Below are 16,723 nucleotides of genomic sequence, written 5' to 3'. Positions count from 1 at the left end.
AAGTTTAAACACACCATAATCATTTATATACAACGAATTAGTACAATATTTTACATTTTATACATTGCATGGTAAGATACATAAGTGACTTAGCAAGGTCTAAGATATCGATGATATCGAAAATATCGGTAGTCCAAAAACAGGGAAATTTCAATGAAAATATCGGGATATTATGGATATTTTAGACCATGATTGTACTTCAGCAAACGACAATGTTTTTTTTTTTTTTAGGAAGATTAATGAAATGGTTTGAAAACTTTAAGTTTTAACGATAAAGAAAAAATAATGAGTAAAATAAATAGTACCAGAATTGACCTTTTAAAGTAAAAATATGAATAAACAATACCGAAATTTTTTTGTTAAAATTCTTTTTTTTTTCTTGGACAACAACATATATTAATAGATTTTAGGGACCATCACCTCAAAACGTCAATGTCATGTCAAAAATTAAATTGAATCACATGCACTGTTGAGCTGCGAACAAAAGTTAGGAAAACTGAATTTATAGTGGAGGTGGATGGTCAGCCCTTCCATTTTCATATTATTTCCTTCTTGTAATGTGTGGTCATGATTAAGTCACGATAATATTTTATATTAATTTTTTATATAAATAATAAGAATATAAAATGTTAACGTAACTTAATCGTGACCACACAAATAGAAATAGATGAGTAGAGTGTGGAAATGGAATAGGAATGGATGAGGAGAGTATGAAAATGGAAGAGCAGACAATCCACCTCGATTTATAATGGAGAGAGGATCCTCGGATGTTTTGTGAAGATTTCGAGAATCCTCCAATTACATCGGTTTATTGTATATCGTATGATCAGTTTTCGTCAGATATTGTTTATATTTAATTTTAAATAAAAAAAAGTAAATTTTAATTTACTATCCTTAAGTTTTGTGATTTTCAACATTTGATACATAAATTTTTTTTCATCCAGAGTCATAGTTAATTTTGAGACAGTCTCATACATTTGTTAATCTAGCTGTTAAATCTCCTGTTAACTGATAACGTAGTACCCATATGAACAATGATTGAGCACCCCATATCATTAAGGGTCCACGTGGAAATTAAAAATTAAAAAAAAAAATTCTCTCTCTCCCTTTGATCTCCACCGTCTTCAAGCCCAACAAAGGGTTCCTTCTTTGTTTTCTGCAGCATGGCCAACAGATGAAGGATTTCCTTCACACACACAAAAAAAAAAAAACACTAATAATTATAGACAATCACAAATCAGAGCATTCAAGTCAGCCATATCCACCAAAAGTTTCAGATCCGTGCTCAGAAATTGTGGAGACATGGAGGCTGCGGCTGGGGTTCGTTTTGGGAGACATGGGGTGGGGCGAATCGGCGATGGAGATACGTGAGAAGGCGAATCGGCAGCAGATTGCAGCGACGGAGTTGGGGAGGGCACTGGCGGAGGGAGAGAGGATGCGGCGCCGACTATTACCCCAACTGTAACAAACGCCGACTACCACCCCTTCGAGGTCATGGCTGCCGAAGATTCAAGGCTGCTGCATGCACCTCGTATCAAAGATCGGCTACCGGAGATCCCTGTCACGACGCCAAAACAAAACCCAATCAAGCCGCACCTGCAACTTTCGTGTTTTCATGGCGGTGGAAAGTCCGCTGGTTCAAGGTCTGGAGCAAAAACTCCAACTGGATCGGGAATTGGTGCCTGGGTCCAATTTGGCGTTGAGGGCGGTGGGAACTTGCGGGATTTGGGTTCGATGGGTGAGGACATGGTGGGTTGGGGTGCAGGATAAGGAGGAGGAAGAGGAGGGTTAGGAGAGGTATGGAGGAGATAGAAAGGGGGTAGTCGAAGAAGGTTTACTTTTTTAATTTTAAAATTTTTAAAATTTTTAAAACATTTTTAATGTCACGGGGTGTCTATCATTATCCACATGGACGCTATATCATTAACTAAAATTAACGAGAGATTTAACAATTAGATTAACAAATGTATAAGATTGTCCTAAAATTAACACTTTAGTATAACTCTAGAATGAAAAAAATTTACATATTAAATATTAAAAACCATGAAACTTGAATGTAATAAGTTGATATTAATCCAATAAAAAAATTTATAATAATTTTTTATCATACAATATATAATGAAAATATATAATTTAAAATTTTCCAAAATTCATACAAAAAATATACTCATTCTTTATGGTGGTTCATGTAGAGATTTAAAAGAGACGGTGGAGAGAGGACAACCCTATAAATAGTAATAAGTAAATCTGATCAGATTCATAGGATGATAGGGACAAGAGAAGAAGTTAAGGTCCCTCTAATATTATCGTCATATATGATTCTCTTTGTATTATTTTGTTTTATCTTTAATGAAATTTAGTTGTTTGACTCAAAAAAAAAAAAACATAAGTTTAAATAAATTTTCTCAATACTAACCTTTGATGATTTTTTTTTCTTAGAGAGAATAAAATATATTAAGAACAAGAAAAAAATTAACGCAGAATTGACATGCATACAAAAAAGAAACACTACAACTCTAAAATTGCAAATTAGTCAGAAATATAATATAATTTCTTAACCACGAAGAGACTATATTCAACCAACAAAAAAGATAACATGCATAAGGACTGCTTGCAATTCGGAGAGCCCCCATATGGCACTACAAAGAAAAAGGCCACATCATCTGATGATCTTCCAATTGTCTACAAAAAAAAAGCCATGTTTTGAGTCACCTACAATCGAGATTTCTCCTCACGCTTCTTTGACAATTGCACAAACCACCAAAGAGAAAAGGCGAAAGGAAAAACACAAATCCTCGACATAGGGAGAGAGGGACTACAACAATTAAGGCTTTCTTCAACAAAATGAAAAAGCGACCACAACCAATAGATGATGATGGTTAGAAGATAAAAGAAGCAAAGTGGGGAAGAGACCGAGAGGGATTTGCCGCCACTCAAGGTCAAAGGCAAGGGTCGGTAACGAACAATTTTCTCTCTCTAGTGGCTAGTATTGCAACTCTAATGACATGTTTATGTCATAAACCCTCTCTAGTCAATTTAATTTCTGGTTTTTAACTATTAAATTATGGATTTTAACATGAAATCCTTGGGATTTAGGTTAAGGTTAAGGTTAAAGAATATTTTTTTATGCTAAGATTTTGATAAGTGAACGAGGAGAAAATTTGTATTGCAAGCAATATGTTGTTTTATTTGTGAGCATACCAAATGTTGGGTAGTCGGTAACCATACCTATGGTACCAAATGTTGGATAGTCGGGAAGAACATAAGCCAATTTTATCGGACAAAGAATAGCACCTGGGTCTATAGGTTGTAGGCATGCCTCAAATATAGGCGGCTTTCCTTATTCCGGCGAGTAAATATAGGCGGTTTTCCGTCGGACTAGACCGAAGTTAGAACTGGTCGATAGCACCCAAACAGAGATATTCCTGCAGAAATGGAAGCATAGAGGGGTGCTTTCTTTCTGTGAAATGCAGTATACAGTAATGATCCATGGAGTTATGCTATATTTCCATCAAATTTCGTATTAAGAAACCACTTGAATTTACAATATAGTTATTGGATGAAGAGAGAATTACTGTTCCGTTTACATATTTACCAACCTTAATCTCAATTTTTCCTGTTTAAGGGGCAAAGAGTCAAAATCTCACCGCAGATCGACCACATTAATCCTCAAATTGGAGTTTATAAACACATGAGAACAATGCTCATAAATTGGGTTTCCATCTGAGGGCTCTTCATGTGGATGAAACCCACGCTGATCACAGTTACGAATTACAGATACACCATCTGGGTCCGATAGATGAAATATGCCGTGTGGACTGCAATTACATGGGAGACAACTTATCATGCCGATTATATTATATGATAAACGATATTATCAATTTTGTCAAGAGTTGAACAAACTCACCTGGATGTATCTGTTGGAGCCATAACGATTGCAATTGCTTCTGGTAACATAATCTGAAACAAAAACAACCATAGCAACCCTGTTATACAGTGCAATGAAACCTTGGAGAACACGAACAAATAACCAAAGGATATCTAATAATATAACAAATCCTTCACAGTAGAGAATGTATTTCCACAAAAAGAACTAAACCCGCGAGGAAATTAAAAAAGTATCAATTGAAGTCAATAAAATAAATATTACCGAAGAGTGAGGATAGAGAAAGGGGAGGCCTAAACTGTTGTGAGCCTAAAGTTCATAAAAAAAAAAAAAGAAATACAGGAAAAAGAAAGGTGATTGCTTTTTTACCTGGTATGAGTAGTGAGTGTGCAGATCAACGGACGACATGAAACAGGTCTGTGATGGGTGTGTCTGGTGCATCACACGGATATGAAAATCAAAATAATTACATTTACAAGAGCAAGAATAACAACTAAATGCGCACAGAAGCCATTGAAGCTATTGAGACCCTTACATGAATCCAGCCAAGTGGAAAAAGAGATAATCTGTCTTGAACCTCAAATATTTCTTCCTCATTCAACGTTTGGCACTGAACATAAAACAAAGATAATGTTGTTAATAGAAATAGACAAAACGCACTTTTAACTTTTGAAAAGATGCACATATAAAATTGAGAGATCACATTCAAGATACTCCACTGCGTTTACATAGAAATGCTTCTTTAATTCTAATGATAATTTATTTATAAATGGGATGAGTATCTTGAGCATAATTGGTCATCTAATTTATTTGGTATATAGTTTGCAGCTCGACGTGTAGAAAAACAATTTAACCATCTAATGATCTCAAGAAGAAAAATTCAGTATGATCAACCAGCATATGGAAAGGCAAATCACAAGTTAACATGTGATGTATCCTACCGAATCAGAGGTCGACTCTTGCTTTGGGACTATTAGCGTGGTGATATGGAAAACCTTGTTTTTCTGCAGCCACAAAAAAAAAAATGAAAGAATAAGAACCCAAAGGAATCAAATTATGTTAGTTTCCTCATAAAGAAAAGACCATTATATTCTTACCAATGCACCAGCAAGAATACCACACGTCTCTAAGTTTTTTTCTGTATTAGCCCTAGCCAATCTCAAGAAATCATCCATCAATTTTACTGGCTGCAAAACAAATTAAATGACACTAGCATCACATTAAAAAATTATACGGAACATTCACCATTAGAAGCTAGAAAAATAATTTCTCATGAATTGTAAATCGACAAGAGATAGATCAAGTGTTTCCATGTATAAGAAGGATCAGAAATAGGAAGCTTACAACATGTAAATGTTGATATGAATTGGAGCTTGGCATTCCATCCAGAGAAGGTTTTGCAAGTCCTGGCCTTGGATCTGCCACTTTTGATGGAGGAATTGGAGTATATTCCTGCTGCACTCGAGCAAGTACAGGAGGAGGAGAAGGCTGACGGATGACCAACTCGAAGGGATCTTCCCTTGCTCCATTAATCAATGAAGGACTTGATTCCTGAGAAGAGCATGGCCATGCACCATCATCCAAGGAGAGCACCGATTCCATTGTAGATTTAATTCCTCCTGGATCACCATCTTGTACAGCCACAATATCATTTGGTACAGCCTGATTCAGGCTATAACCATGGATGACATGAAATTGAGTATGTTAGAAGCAGCCAAAACTAGTAGGAAAGTTCATCAAAGATAATCAAGCAAGCTTTGATTAAATACATGCTGAGAAGGAGGCAAAACATGAAATAAATATGCAGAAAAGGAGCACAGTTACAAGGTTTAGACTTTAGACAAAGCACAGTTACAAGGTTTAGACTTTAGACAAGAAGTATTGCATGAAAAACTCACTCTGAATTATCCGTAGGGATTAAGTCAGTACTGGTTGGATACTGAACCTGCATAGCGAATATTTTAATCGAGTTCTGCTAGCTCAGGAATAAATAAAAATAAAAAAAAAAGATTTGAAACTGCACTTAACAGTTTACCTTAACTTTTCCACTAGGTCCTCGCCACTGGCCCTGAAGACCATTTGGACCCAAAAATGAGTGTCTAGACAAAGTCTCTTTATTGGGAAGAGGTAGATTAAAAGATCTGCAATTTCAAGGAACTTTTGTCATAGTTCAAATTATGACCTATGGATATCCATATACTATATATGGCTAGAAGAAATACACTCACAGCTTCTGGAACTGCTTGTCAATTTGTGTAGTATTTGTTGATATCTGTGAATAATCATTTCTATACTTCCATGATGACTGAGATGTCAAGCTACCAGGCTGCACATATAAAATAGGATGGTAATTTAGTATATCGATAGTCTTCCAACAAACTTCAAATAAACTAAAAATCCTACATGCAGGCACAACAAGATTATGACAAATCTTTTTAAATGTGTTACAACTTAGTGGAATCAATGACTAGACATTGAGAACCTGCATAACTAATCCCATAACATCAATAGAGCATTCAGTACCTGCCTAACGCTTAGGCTCAACGATTTATTGTTCACAGAAGGCCACTCTAAAGAAGACGTTGCCAAACCATTTGAAGTGCCTTCTAGGCTTTCAAGTTGAGGTAGTTGAGCAACTGCTTGGGCCTCGTTAAGTTTGCTCACTAGGCGCTGGGCTTCCGGCTTTAAAGATTCAAGCTCATCTAGTACTTTTAGCAGTTTCTGCAACGATGATACGACAGCCAAATCAGAACAGATGAAACGACAGCCAAATCAGAACAGGGCACATTGAACAAGAAAGAAGTGGTAAATTAATCACTATCTAAAAGAACAAGAATACTTTTACCTTTCTATATAGAGTTTTCTCTTTCGAAGGATACGTCTGGTAGTCTCGATGACACGGTATAGTTTCAGACACCAAACTGTAAAATTTTAACAATAAGGTTACAAATCTAAATTATTCTGCATACTATTCAATCCCACGAAATGGGATCACAATGACGCTCTTTACGTACCTTGAGAATCGTATTAGTATGACGTACAAATCTAGGATGTTTTTCTCCTCCCGGTAAATACTAGCCTGAGCATATGAAGAGTACATTTAGAAAACAAAAACAAAAAACTGAAAATTTTAAACACACATTAGCTGCAGGATGCTCATCAAATGACTAGATTAACACATAGCATTGCCATATTAGGTCATAAATTCCTAATTAGTTAGGATTAAACAAATTTTTTGTAATCACAAAACCTACTGTTTCCAAATTTCATACAGAACTCAGCTTCAATTTGAAGAATACAGACTCAATTTTTAGGGTGATTTGGGAGTCTTAGAGCTAATAAAAAACCCTTAAACAGCTAATTTCAATCAAAGCATAAATTTTGGCACCCTAATAAAGTCCTAAGTAGGTAATTAGCATTTCACAATCAAATTAAACCCTAATTACTCTAAACTCGATTACAATGAAAGCGAAAGAGAATCCAAAGAAGAGAGAGGAAAATCAAAAGAGAACCTGTCTGAGAAGATTATCGGCGATTCGGAAGTAAAATCGGAGAGGATAGCGATTATCGACCTCGACTCGCCGAGCCATCGAATTGATGCTGATCTTCATCTTCTCCGGCGACGAATGCCAGTTGGACAAGCGGTATCGCGCGAAGAGCTTCAGGGAGGGAACGGAAGCGGAACGATGTTCTGAGCGTGCGAGTAAAGTCAAACTCGGTCGTTTTGTGTGAAGAACGGTCTTTTTAATTTTTTTTTTTTAAATTTTTTATGTCGACATGGTGAGGTTACCGTATAGTTTTCGTTGCGTGCAATGCTGACTACGGAATTTCATGAACCGACCAGAGGAGAAATTTTTTATTGTGATTTCTAATTTATCTCTATTTAGGATTTATATAATCATAATATTGATAAGAACATATGTCAGAACACTCTTCATTGAGTGTGCAAATACTCAAGTTGATGGCGCATCAGATCTTTAGGCAAATGTAGAAATAGTTGATGAAGTTGTCTCGTCTAGTCGGCACAAGTAACGAATGCTAATCTCAAAACAAACAGAAGAATGCATGGGTAGTAAAACTCACAAACCTAAGGTGGGACAAAAACTCATAGGCTAAGGAGAATTGTATTAAGTCAAAACTATACGTCTTCGGGACGCAAGTATGACGTACACAAGGGTATGACCAACTCAGGATGGATGTCTCATCAAAACCTAGTTAGGCAGTAAAAATCCAGTGAGAAAAATGATCCTAATCATAGGAAAAAGAGTACATTAAGGTCATATGAGTATACTTCTGGATACTCTCCCTGAGTTTGACAAAACTTCCAAATGAAACCACAAGCATCGCAAATGAGAAAGTTACGCATATCAATTCCTTGGAAAAGCTTTTAAAAGGTAGACTTTGGCAGTGACGTCGTGTAGAGGTCAGCAAAGTTGTCTGGGATCAGACTGCTTGACTTCAATCTTCTGATGCTCATGTTGATGTAGACACAATATGCTTGGTGTTGACTTGTTGGATGTATCATAATCTGGTCGATACATATGTCGTTGTCTTCATGGATCGTTATTGGGACTTAACGATAGATGAAAAACGCAAGGATTTTGAATATGCTCAACAAGAGTTATCGACCATATCTCTCACATGATGAGATACAATAAGTCTTGGAACGATTCAAAGGTTTCACAACAAATGTTTATTTGGTCGACCTCCAAGATATTAAGGTGTTCCTTAATGGTAAAGACATAACCATTTGGGAATGTACCTTGTGCGGTTAGACAGATGGTTTAATTCAGCGAATTCCATAAGGTAGGCATCATTCTGAAGATCAAGGGGGTGTGATCTATTCTGAGATGCATAGGGATAGATAAGCTCAAATCCGTAGTAACGGAAAAACGTCTTTAACACCAAATTTGGTGGTGGTGGGTTAGGCGCAGTGCTGCTTTATGCCAAAAGATTATCATCACATAAGATGTCTGATTCTAGTGCATTGAGTTAAGTACAACAAACGCTAATGGTACTTAGATATGGTTGCCTCACGTTCCAATATGGAACCTTATGTTCCATACCCTCCATAAAGGTCTTACTTGCATCTAGCGTACAGACGATCAAGGTATACTCGTACATAACACCTTCTGGGTCTAGTTCAAGTGGTGGACCAGAATACCATCAGAACTAGCTCGGAACTTCAGGTCGAGGTAATGTCGAGTTCTCCCAAGATCATTCATCTTATAGTCCGACTTTAGGTGCAAGTCAGTATTCTCAACTCTAGCAATTTCGGATTTTGTACACGCATGAGCATATATCCCTAACTGATCAAATATTCACTTAGACGAGTATACCACATCCACCCAGATAGTTCTGCATCCGTAAAGTGAAGGCTTCATTAGAACCAAGAGGGTGTTCTTGTGGTATAGAACTATTTGAATCAGTACATGTAAGTCATTTGGAAACTCCATGTAGGTTCGTATCATGATCCTAGAGATACTACAACCACATTTGTAATGCTACAATCAATCACATGGCGTATGAGAGAAGCATTGCGCCACAAATCGTCATATCGCACTATTTCATTTATCTTATTCGTCATCAATTGATTCTTCTAGTTGACCAATCAGTTCTACATCAATATTAATCAACGGAACGCAGTTCGTTATCGTCATTTTTCATTTATGTCGGTAGTTATCATATAAATGAAACATCATCTATGATAATTTCATTCCAATTCCATATCTCATCCAAACTAGGATACTGGACCAAGAAACTTTAGGTCTCGGGAGTAATCCAGATTTAATCTCATGAGATGAAAAGGATTAAGACAATGATTAGGGGTGGGCACTTGAAACCGAAAACCGCAACCGAAACACGAACCAAATCGAACCGAACCGAACGGTTTGGTTTTGCGATTTCAAAACGGTTTCGGTTTGAAACCAAACCGAATAGGGAAAAACGGTTTGGTTTTGGTTTCAGCCCTCCGAAACCGAACCGAAACCGAAACCGCATACCTTTATTAAATGTTAAATTCTAATTGGTTATTTAAATATTTTCATTGAGTCCATGCATTTAGTATGGACTCAACCACATCATAACATGGCTACATAAAATAACCCTTTATTTTCTTCCTTCTATTCCGTGGACTAAGACTTTGTGTTCTCTTTCTCAAGTTTATTCATCAGTCTCCTGCACTCTTCCAGTTCCAGACGCTCTCTTTCTCTCCCCTTCGGCCTCCTTTCCTCTTCATTCCAGGCTTTCCAGCTCCTAGCTTCTAAATTTCAGAGTGCTAATATGGTAAGAACTATGATTTATGACTTGTTTTAGTTAAATTTACTTATAGATTTGAGATTAATTTTAGGGTTAGGTTTAGGGTTGGGTTTTGAATCAAAAGGGGATTTGGTTTTTCGTTGGTTAGTCTTCGATTTTTCTTCGTTCAAGAACATTAGAATGTCAATTGAAAGCATATATGATATTTGCATATTGTAGGGAGGTACTAGTTAACGTCGTGAATGATTCAAAATTTCGTAGAAAATTCTGTATTTTTACCTAGAGTCTTTAACCTTGGTCCTAAAAGGCTAAAACTGCATCCTGATTATCCCAGGGTGACATGGAAGACTGAAAATGCTGTTGAACGAATGGGTTTTAATGTTTTTTTTTTTTTTTTTTGTAGCTTTGTCTTCTTTGTCTCTTAATTGATAGGAAAAGATTACCTTAGGTCCTTTCACACCTAGATAATCAATGTTATGGATATAGGCAATGTTATGATAGCATTGAAATGATTGGTTATGTTTATACCATATTTAGGGCCTCCTCGTACAAATACTCGAAGGACTTAAATGTAATTATGTGATAAAGGAAGGGGCAAATATGTAATAAGTGAGGAGTCCTTATTCTATAAAAAGACCCCTCACCCTCACAATTGGGAAAGGCCAATTCCTAGGCCCTCTCACTCCCTCTCAAAGCTCTCACTCTCAGAGCTCTCTCTCCCTCAGATAAATACATAATTAGTGTGGACGTAGCCCAAACCTTGGGGTGAACCATGATAAATCTTGTGTTATTTACATTTCTTACAGATTCACGGTCGGATTTACGTTGTTCCAAGACCTCCGGTTTTGTGCATCAACATTTGGCGTCGTCTGTGGGAATCGACACGAAAAGTTATGTCGGTTCTCTCTCAATTTTTCATCTCCGCCGTGAATCTGCAAAACCTTCAAAAACCCAGAAGCCAAAAATCAGATAAAGTAATTAACAAAAATCAAATTCATAGAGATATCATCTTTTACTCTGTCCGCTCTAAGATCCCCACTTTTTCTCCCTTTCCAATCATCCCAATCCACCTTCTTGTCTAGCAATGGCACCACCTCTTTGTCCTTCAGTAAAACCTCCGTCAATGGCAGTGCTTTGGTTCTGAGCAAAAGCAGAACGAGAACCGAGAGAGCCCAGAAGGGTATGACGTGTAACGCTCTGTTTAGTCTGGGGATGCCGGAGTTTGTGGTTATAGCCGGTGTGGAGGCTCTGGTTTTTGGGCCCAAGAAGTTACTTGAAGTGGGGAAGAGTATTGGGAAGATTGTCAAGAGCTTCCAGAAGAGGCAAGAATTCATCTTTGCATGATTTGAAATAGTCCATAGCGAGTCAAAGAGCCATGGAGTCCTCGGCAGTGAGGTACTTCCATTTAATATGCTTTAGGCATAAGTCTTCAAATAAAGATCATGGTGGAGGCTTATTCAACTCTTCCACACCATAATTGGCTACAATGATTTTGCAACTAGTCGTAGTCAAGCGGGGTGTCACGTCTTGTATCCATATAAAGTAGTTTCTTATTCGAAACTTCTAAATCAGTGAAATCGAACTTGTTAAGGTTCGACAATACGCTGAATGGTAGAAACAAGAATGTGATTCGTGTTTTAGGAAATAAAATGTCTATAAACATCAACATTAGAACATTTAGATTCTAAGACATGGTTTGGTTTAAACGGATTTAAGCATAGATGACTTCGGGTCTCAACATGAGTGTTGTGGGTTAAGAAACTTCAGGTTTCTAAAGCACTTTTCCGAAGCTTCAAGTTCGAAAGTATGAACTTCAAGTTCATAACACCTGCAAACAAACGCAATATATACAAAAATATGCAACAAGAAAATATGCAAATAGATCTTCAAGTCTATAATTATAATGGGATTAATTATTTGGACTTCGGGCCAAATTTAAAGTGTGGGTAAAAAAATATAAAACCAATTGGGCCTAAAAATAATTAGGCAATTAAACTCGGGGCCCAAAAACTTGGACCAAAGCCCACGAGTGGGCTGTGTAAATAGGACTCGTGTGGTCCAGGCCTATGAATGGGCTATGATAGGCTCGAGTGGATCAGGCCCAAAAACTGATAGTGGGTTGTAGGCCCATAGCAGCAAACAGGCTACAAGGGAGCTGAGCCCAAAGAGAGGCCCAGATTGAGGCTGATCGTGTGTGACTCGACACGGGGGAACACAGATACTCCAGCAGAGCTAGGATCGAGTGTGGCACACAATGCTGGGACACCATAGCCGTACGGGCTGAGGTTGGGCTGAGCCCGGGTATTAGGCCGCATCATGCAAGCCCGTTTTAGGGAAAAAAAAACTTTTTTTTTTCTCTGCAAGCCGAGAAGGTCAGCCAAAGTATTGGGCTTAGGGTTTCAGCCAAGAACACCTCAGCCAAAGTTGGGTGCTGTCACCAAGGACGAAAGTCGGCACCGCCGCTATAGGCGGCAGTGTTTTGGAAGAAATTTCTAGGTGCATGGTCATGGGTTCAACGACGAGCAAATTCTAAGGGACGGAGGGAGTACCTCGACATCGGGGGAAAAATGAAACCTATGAAATTCAAACTGGAATTTCACCCAAATTCGATGAAATTCTTTAGGAATTTCAATGATATTTGATCAAAAATCATGACACCATGTCTGATTTAGTTAGAAAATTGCACGGCAAGGTCGTGGTCTCGCTGCAAGCGAGTTGGGTTTTTTGGGTTGGACGCCATAGGCGTCGGGTTTCAAGGAGCTTGATGCTCCATTTTGCTCGGGGTCACAGGTTCGAAGAACCCAGATGGCGTTTTCAATTTCCTTTTTTTTTTCTTTTTTTTTCTCTTTCAGATTATGAAATTCAATTATATTCATATTCAATTCAATAATTTAATGCATGTACATATATTTGATGCAATTCATGACAAATATCAAATTCATATAATTCAATAATTATGAATATAATGCATACACAATTTATGTAGAATCGAAAATTCAAAAAACGTAATGTTGGGTCATGCATTATGGTGAATGTTCATGCTATCAGGGTTGCAAAACTATCAAGATAAAAATCGTTGTTTTGGAAGAACCTGATTGAGTAATGATATGGATGAACTGGTTTGCTGCAAAAAATTATTTCTTCAATTTTGGCTTTCCATCTCCAAAAGCTTGTATCACGTTCAAGAAAATAAATAAATTGAATCAATAAAAGTATATGAATTCAATAAAGTTGAAATTTAATCAATTAAAAATAATTGAAACGTAATACTCCCCTGATTGAAGACGAATAAATTTTTTACAACATAGCGTGAAGAGCCTGCTGATAACGTGTTGTAGCCTATATTTAACTGAGGGGTGCGGTATAGAGAGAAAGAGATTAGAGGATAGGCTTGAGGAATTGTGTTTTTTTAATTCCAGTCTTTGTGCCTTTATTTATAGTTGCTCTCCAAATAATACAAAGTATATTAAGAAAGATCTTCTAGATCCCAAAGGATACCTCTTCTAGATCCCAAAGGATTCCTATTTTATCTCTACTTAGGATTTACACAATCACAATGTTGATCAGAACATATGTCACAACAAAATATTTTATTTTTCAAGTTATTAACTTTTTAATACACATATCTCACTATTTTTATAATAACACGTGATGTATCATCCTGTATTCCGGTTACATTGAAAAATCTCTCTAGTCATAGGGATGTGGATAGTTGGGGTGAAATTCTTGTGATAGTCATATCCCATGGACTGTTCGACCGACTCACAAAATAATGAGTATTTAGGTAACGCGTGGTGTCGTGTATGCACAATCCCTTCAAGGGTCACACGTAGTTTAAATAATTCGGTTCTCGGACACAATAATTTTAATAACATCACAAAAAGTGATTTTGTTATTCATTCGTCTATTTTGTAACATAACCACAAAATATAAGACTGGTTTTTCTCTTGGGTGTGCACCATATCGTCTTTGTACATAGTCATCTGTTGTAAAGTGGAGCCTTCAAATCAAAGTTTAATCTTATATTCATTCGCCCCTTCTTTTGTCTTTTGGCCAAACGATGAAAGAACTAGGGATGAGAATAACATATAATTTTTAATACAGAAAAAAAAAAAAAAAAAAAAAAACACTCTTAACTACTTGAGCTATAATTCTCTTGAAATTTTATATAATATATGTCCTGAATATATATGGTAACATTATTATGCTATATATATGGTAACATTATTATGCTATAGGGTTATGGGAATTAATTACTTATGGCATCATACATATTGGAAGTTAGAACAGTAATCCAGTGCCCACAATCATCAACACTATCCCAATTAGAATCTGGTTTGCAGCCTTGTATGCATTGCTTCCTTCAGCTCTGAAGTGCTCAGCCACATCGAATTTACCTGCAAAAATTGCAATTTAATGACAGATTATACAAGTAACAACTGACATTTACTTAACCAAAACAAAATATAATCTCTTCACCCCACCATGACTAGGTACAAATCAAAGGTTACCTCTTTCTTCGCCGTGGCCACATCCGGCATGAATCGTGTCTCGAACGTCTTGAATCGTGGCCTTGTTGTAAAACAGGAAGTTGGTCATGATGTTTTCAAGACAATCGAGCACAAGTTGTGTCTCCGCCAAGCAAGGACCATTGCAGTATTCATCAGTTTTTTCTGCAGGTACCTTCAGATTTCCACCCTCATTCAATCTGTAAGACTCTTCACAGCTGCTGTAAACCTGAACGTTTCTCGAAGCCATTACATATATTTCCATGACAATTGTGTTTACGTCAACAAATTACAATTTCTAACATTTCTATGAACTTTTTTTCCTAGTGTCACACGTAAACACTCGGAAAACTTTTTGTGCATGACATTTGTTCTAATAATTAAGTGACGGTGTGCATCAATATTGTTAAAAATGGATCTATAACGTGTTTGTATATTTTGTGAGCAACAACAGTATCTGACACATTACACATAGACAGTGCGTATCTGACATATTAATGAGGTGTGACTTACATATTTATCATTGAAACACAGCAAGGCTTTGGCTACAATTTGAGTTGGATCCTCGAGTTCAGTGCCTTTTTCTGGTTCATAACCTCTTTCAGGTGTATAATCATCAGCCATCCCTGTAATATTTTTGCACAAAAAAAGTTCCATTTAATATTTTATTGGAAAGGAACAATAAGTAGGAATATATGTTTCTCTGTAACATATATACCTGTTCTGCAGCAGAAAAGAGAGATGCAGATGAAAGCTGCAGCTAAAACTGAGAGTTGGTTCATCGTTAATGCCATGACAGAAGCTTGCAAACTAGAGCAACTACCTTGGAAGAAAAATATAGCTATTATTGGAGCTAAATCGAAATTTATACCGATGCAGTGTTAACGACCCTAGCAATATAATGGAAGAAACATATAACAACCTTGCCTACCATTCTACTTTCTTGACTAGATGAAACATAAATCTTATTTCAGGCTGTGCTTTTACAAAATTCTCTCATATACGTGCATTGATTGTCACCTTGAGCAAACATAAGAACTTAAGTAACTTTTGTGGATGGGAAAATGCGGTAAAAGTAGATGTTGGTGGATTTTAATCGGGAGAAATGAAAACCGATTGATTGGTTTGCTCTAAAATTGGTAAAAAAATTGGAGAATTGCCGACGACTAGAAGGGAGAGAGCAGTTGGAGTGCAAGTCACCAACTTCCACATGCTGAGGACTTTTTCTTGGAGTGTCAAAAATCAAACCTAAAAATTTGCATGAGCTAGCGTTATGCAATTGCCTAACTTGCACTACAAGTAAAGATGGTGTTCCGTTAGAGAGAAAATTAAGAGTTCAAGGTTTAGTTCACAGCCTAAGCAATACCGTAAGAGAAGCAATATATATAGATTGGTAGTGAGACTTGTGGCGAATTGGCAATGAGTTACTATTCACAGAATGTACTGTTGTAAGTGGCTGGGGCACAGTTTTTCTCTTTCAAATGTGGAAAATTGATGTTTCCATTTTACATCAGTTTTCTCTTTTCTTTAAGGGTGAAAATATGACTTTCTTGTAACCAAAGAATATTGCACTTTAGTAGGGTAAATTATATTTTGCACCTATTTGATTTACAGAACAATTTGGTCCATATGCTATACAAATATGAGGGCATTCAAATTACAAATTGTTACACCACGGTCCTCTATCTTCCAAACTATGAAAGTTTATTCTAGTTAGGAGCTCATTTCAACTAGTTTTTGCTTACATGGACGCTCAATTGATGTCGAAAGCCAATTTTCATCTCTTTCTCTGAATATATCTAAAAATTTAAAATTTTATGAGGAAAGTTATTATTTGTTGTTCATATGACATACATCTATTAATCTATTCTCATCAATCTAGCATCCGTGTAAGCAAAAAGTGGACCAACTTGACAGTTGATTGGCAGAGAGGTAATGGTGTAAGGATATTTGTAACTTCTTCGCCAATTTTTTTAGGACATGCATGGATCAAACCTTTTGTATGCCCTAGCGGTTGAGGCAACTGTTATCTAAAAGAAGTCGTTGTCATAAAATACCAGTTTTGGTTAGG

At 36.7% G+C, this 16,723-nt stretch overlaps 2 protein-coding genes across 2 annotated transcripts; both read right to left on the bottom strand.

The window, feature by feature from the left end:
* Positions 1-3,495: 3,495 nt before the first annotated feature.
* On the bottom strand, positions 3,496-7,626 carry LOC114822095 (AMSH-like ubiquitin thioesterase 3). The gene is made up of 14 exons (XM_029096152.2): positions 7,399-7,626; positions 6,901-6,965; positions 6,732-6,807; positions 6,410-6,607; positions 6,115-6,212; positions 5,922-6,027; positions 5,785-5,831; positions 5,231-5,558; positions 4,984-5,073; positions 4,828-4,890; positions 4,422-4,496; positions 4,256-4,318; positions 3,908-3,960; positions 3,496-3,818 (listed from the first exon to the last, which is right to left on the bottom strand). The coding sequence occupies exons 1-14, from the start codon at positions 7,495-7,497 to the stop codon at positions 3,644-3,646; spliced, it is 1,536 nt and encodes a 511-aa protein (XP_028951985.2). The 5' UTR covers positions 7,498-7,626; the 3' UTR covers positions 3,496-3,643.
* Positions 7,627-14,284: 6,658 nt separating this feature from the next.
* On the bottom strand, positions 14,285-15,791 carry LOC103452793 (uncharacterized). The gene is made up of 4 exons (XM_008392332.4): positions 15,371-15,791; positions 15,166-15,278; positions 14,656-14,881; positions 14,285-14,541 (listed from the first exon to the last, which is right to left on the bottom strand). The coding sequence occupies exons 1-4, from the start codon at positions 15,444-15,446 to the stop codon at positions 14,426-14,428; spliced, it is 531 nt and encodes a 176-aa protein (XP_008390554.3). The 5' UTR covers positions 15,447-15,791; the 3' UTR covers positions 14,285-14,425.
* Positions 15,792-16,723: the final 932 nt, after the last annotated feature.

The sequence above is a fragment of the Malus domestica genome, chromosome 16, assembly GCF_042453785.1.
Source record: "Malus domestica chromosome 16, GDT2T_hap1".
NCBI classification, from domain to species: domain Eukaryota; kingdom Viridiplantae; phylum Streptophyta; class Magnoliopsida; order Rosales; family Rosaceae; genus Malus; species Malus domestica.
The sequence above is the reverse complement of the archived record's forward strand: the minus strand, read 5'-3'. Positions and strand labels throughout refer to the sequence as shown.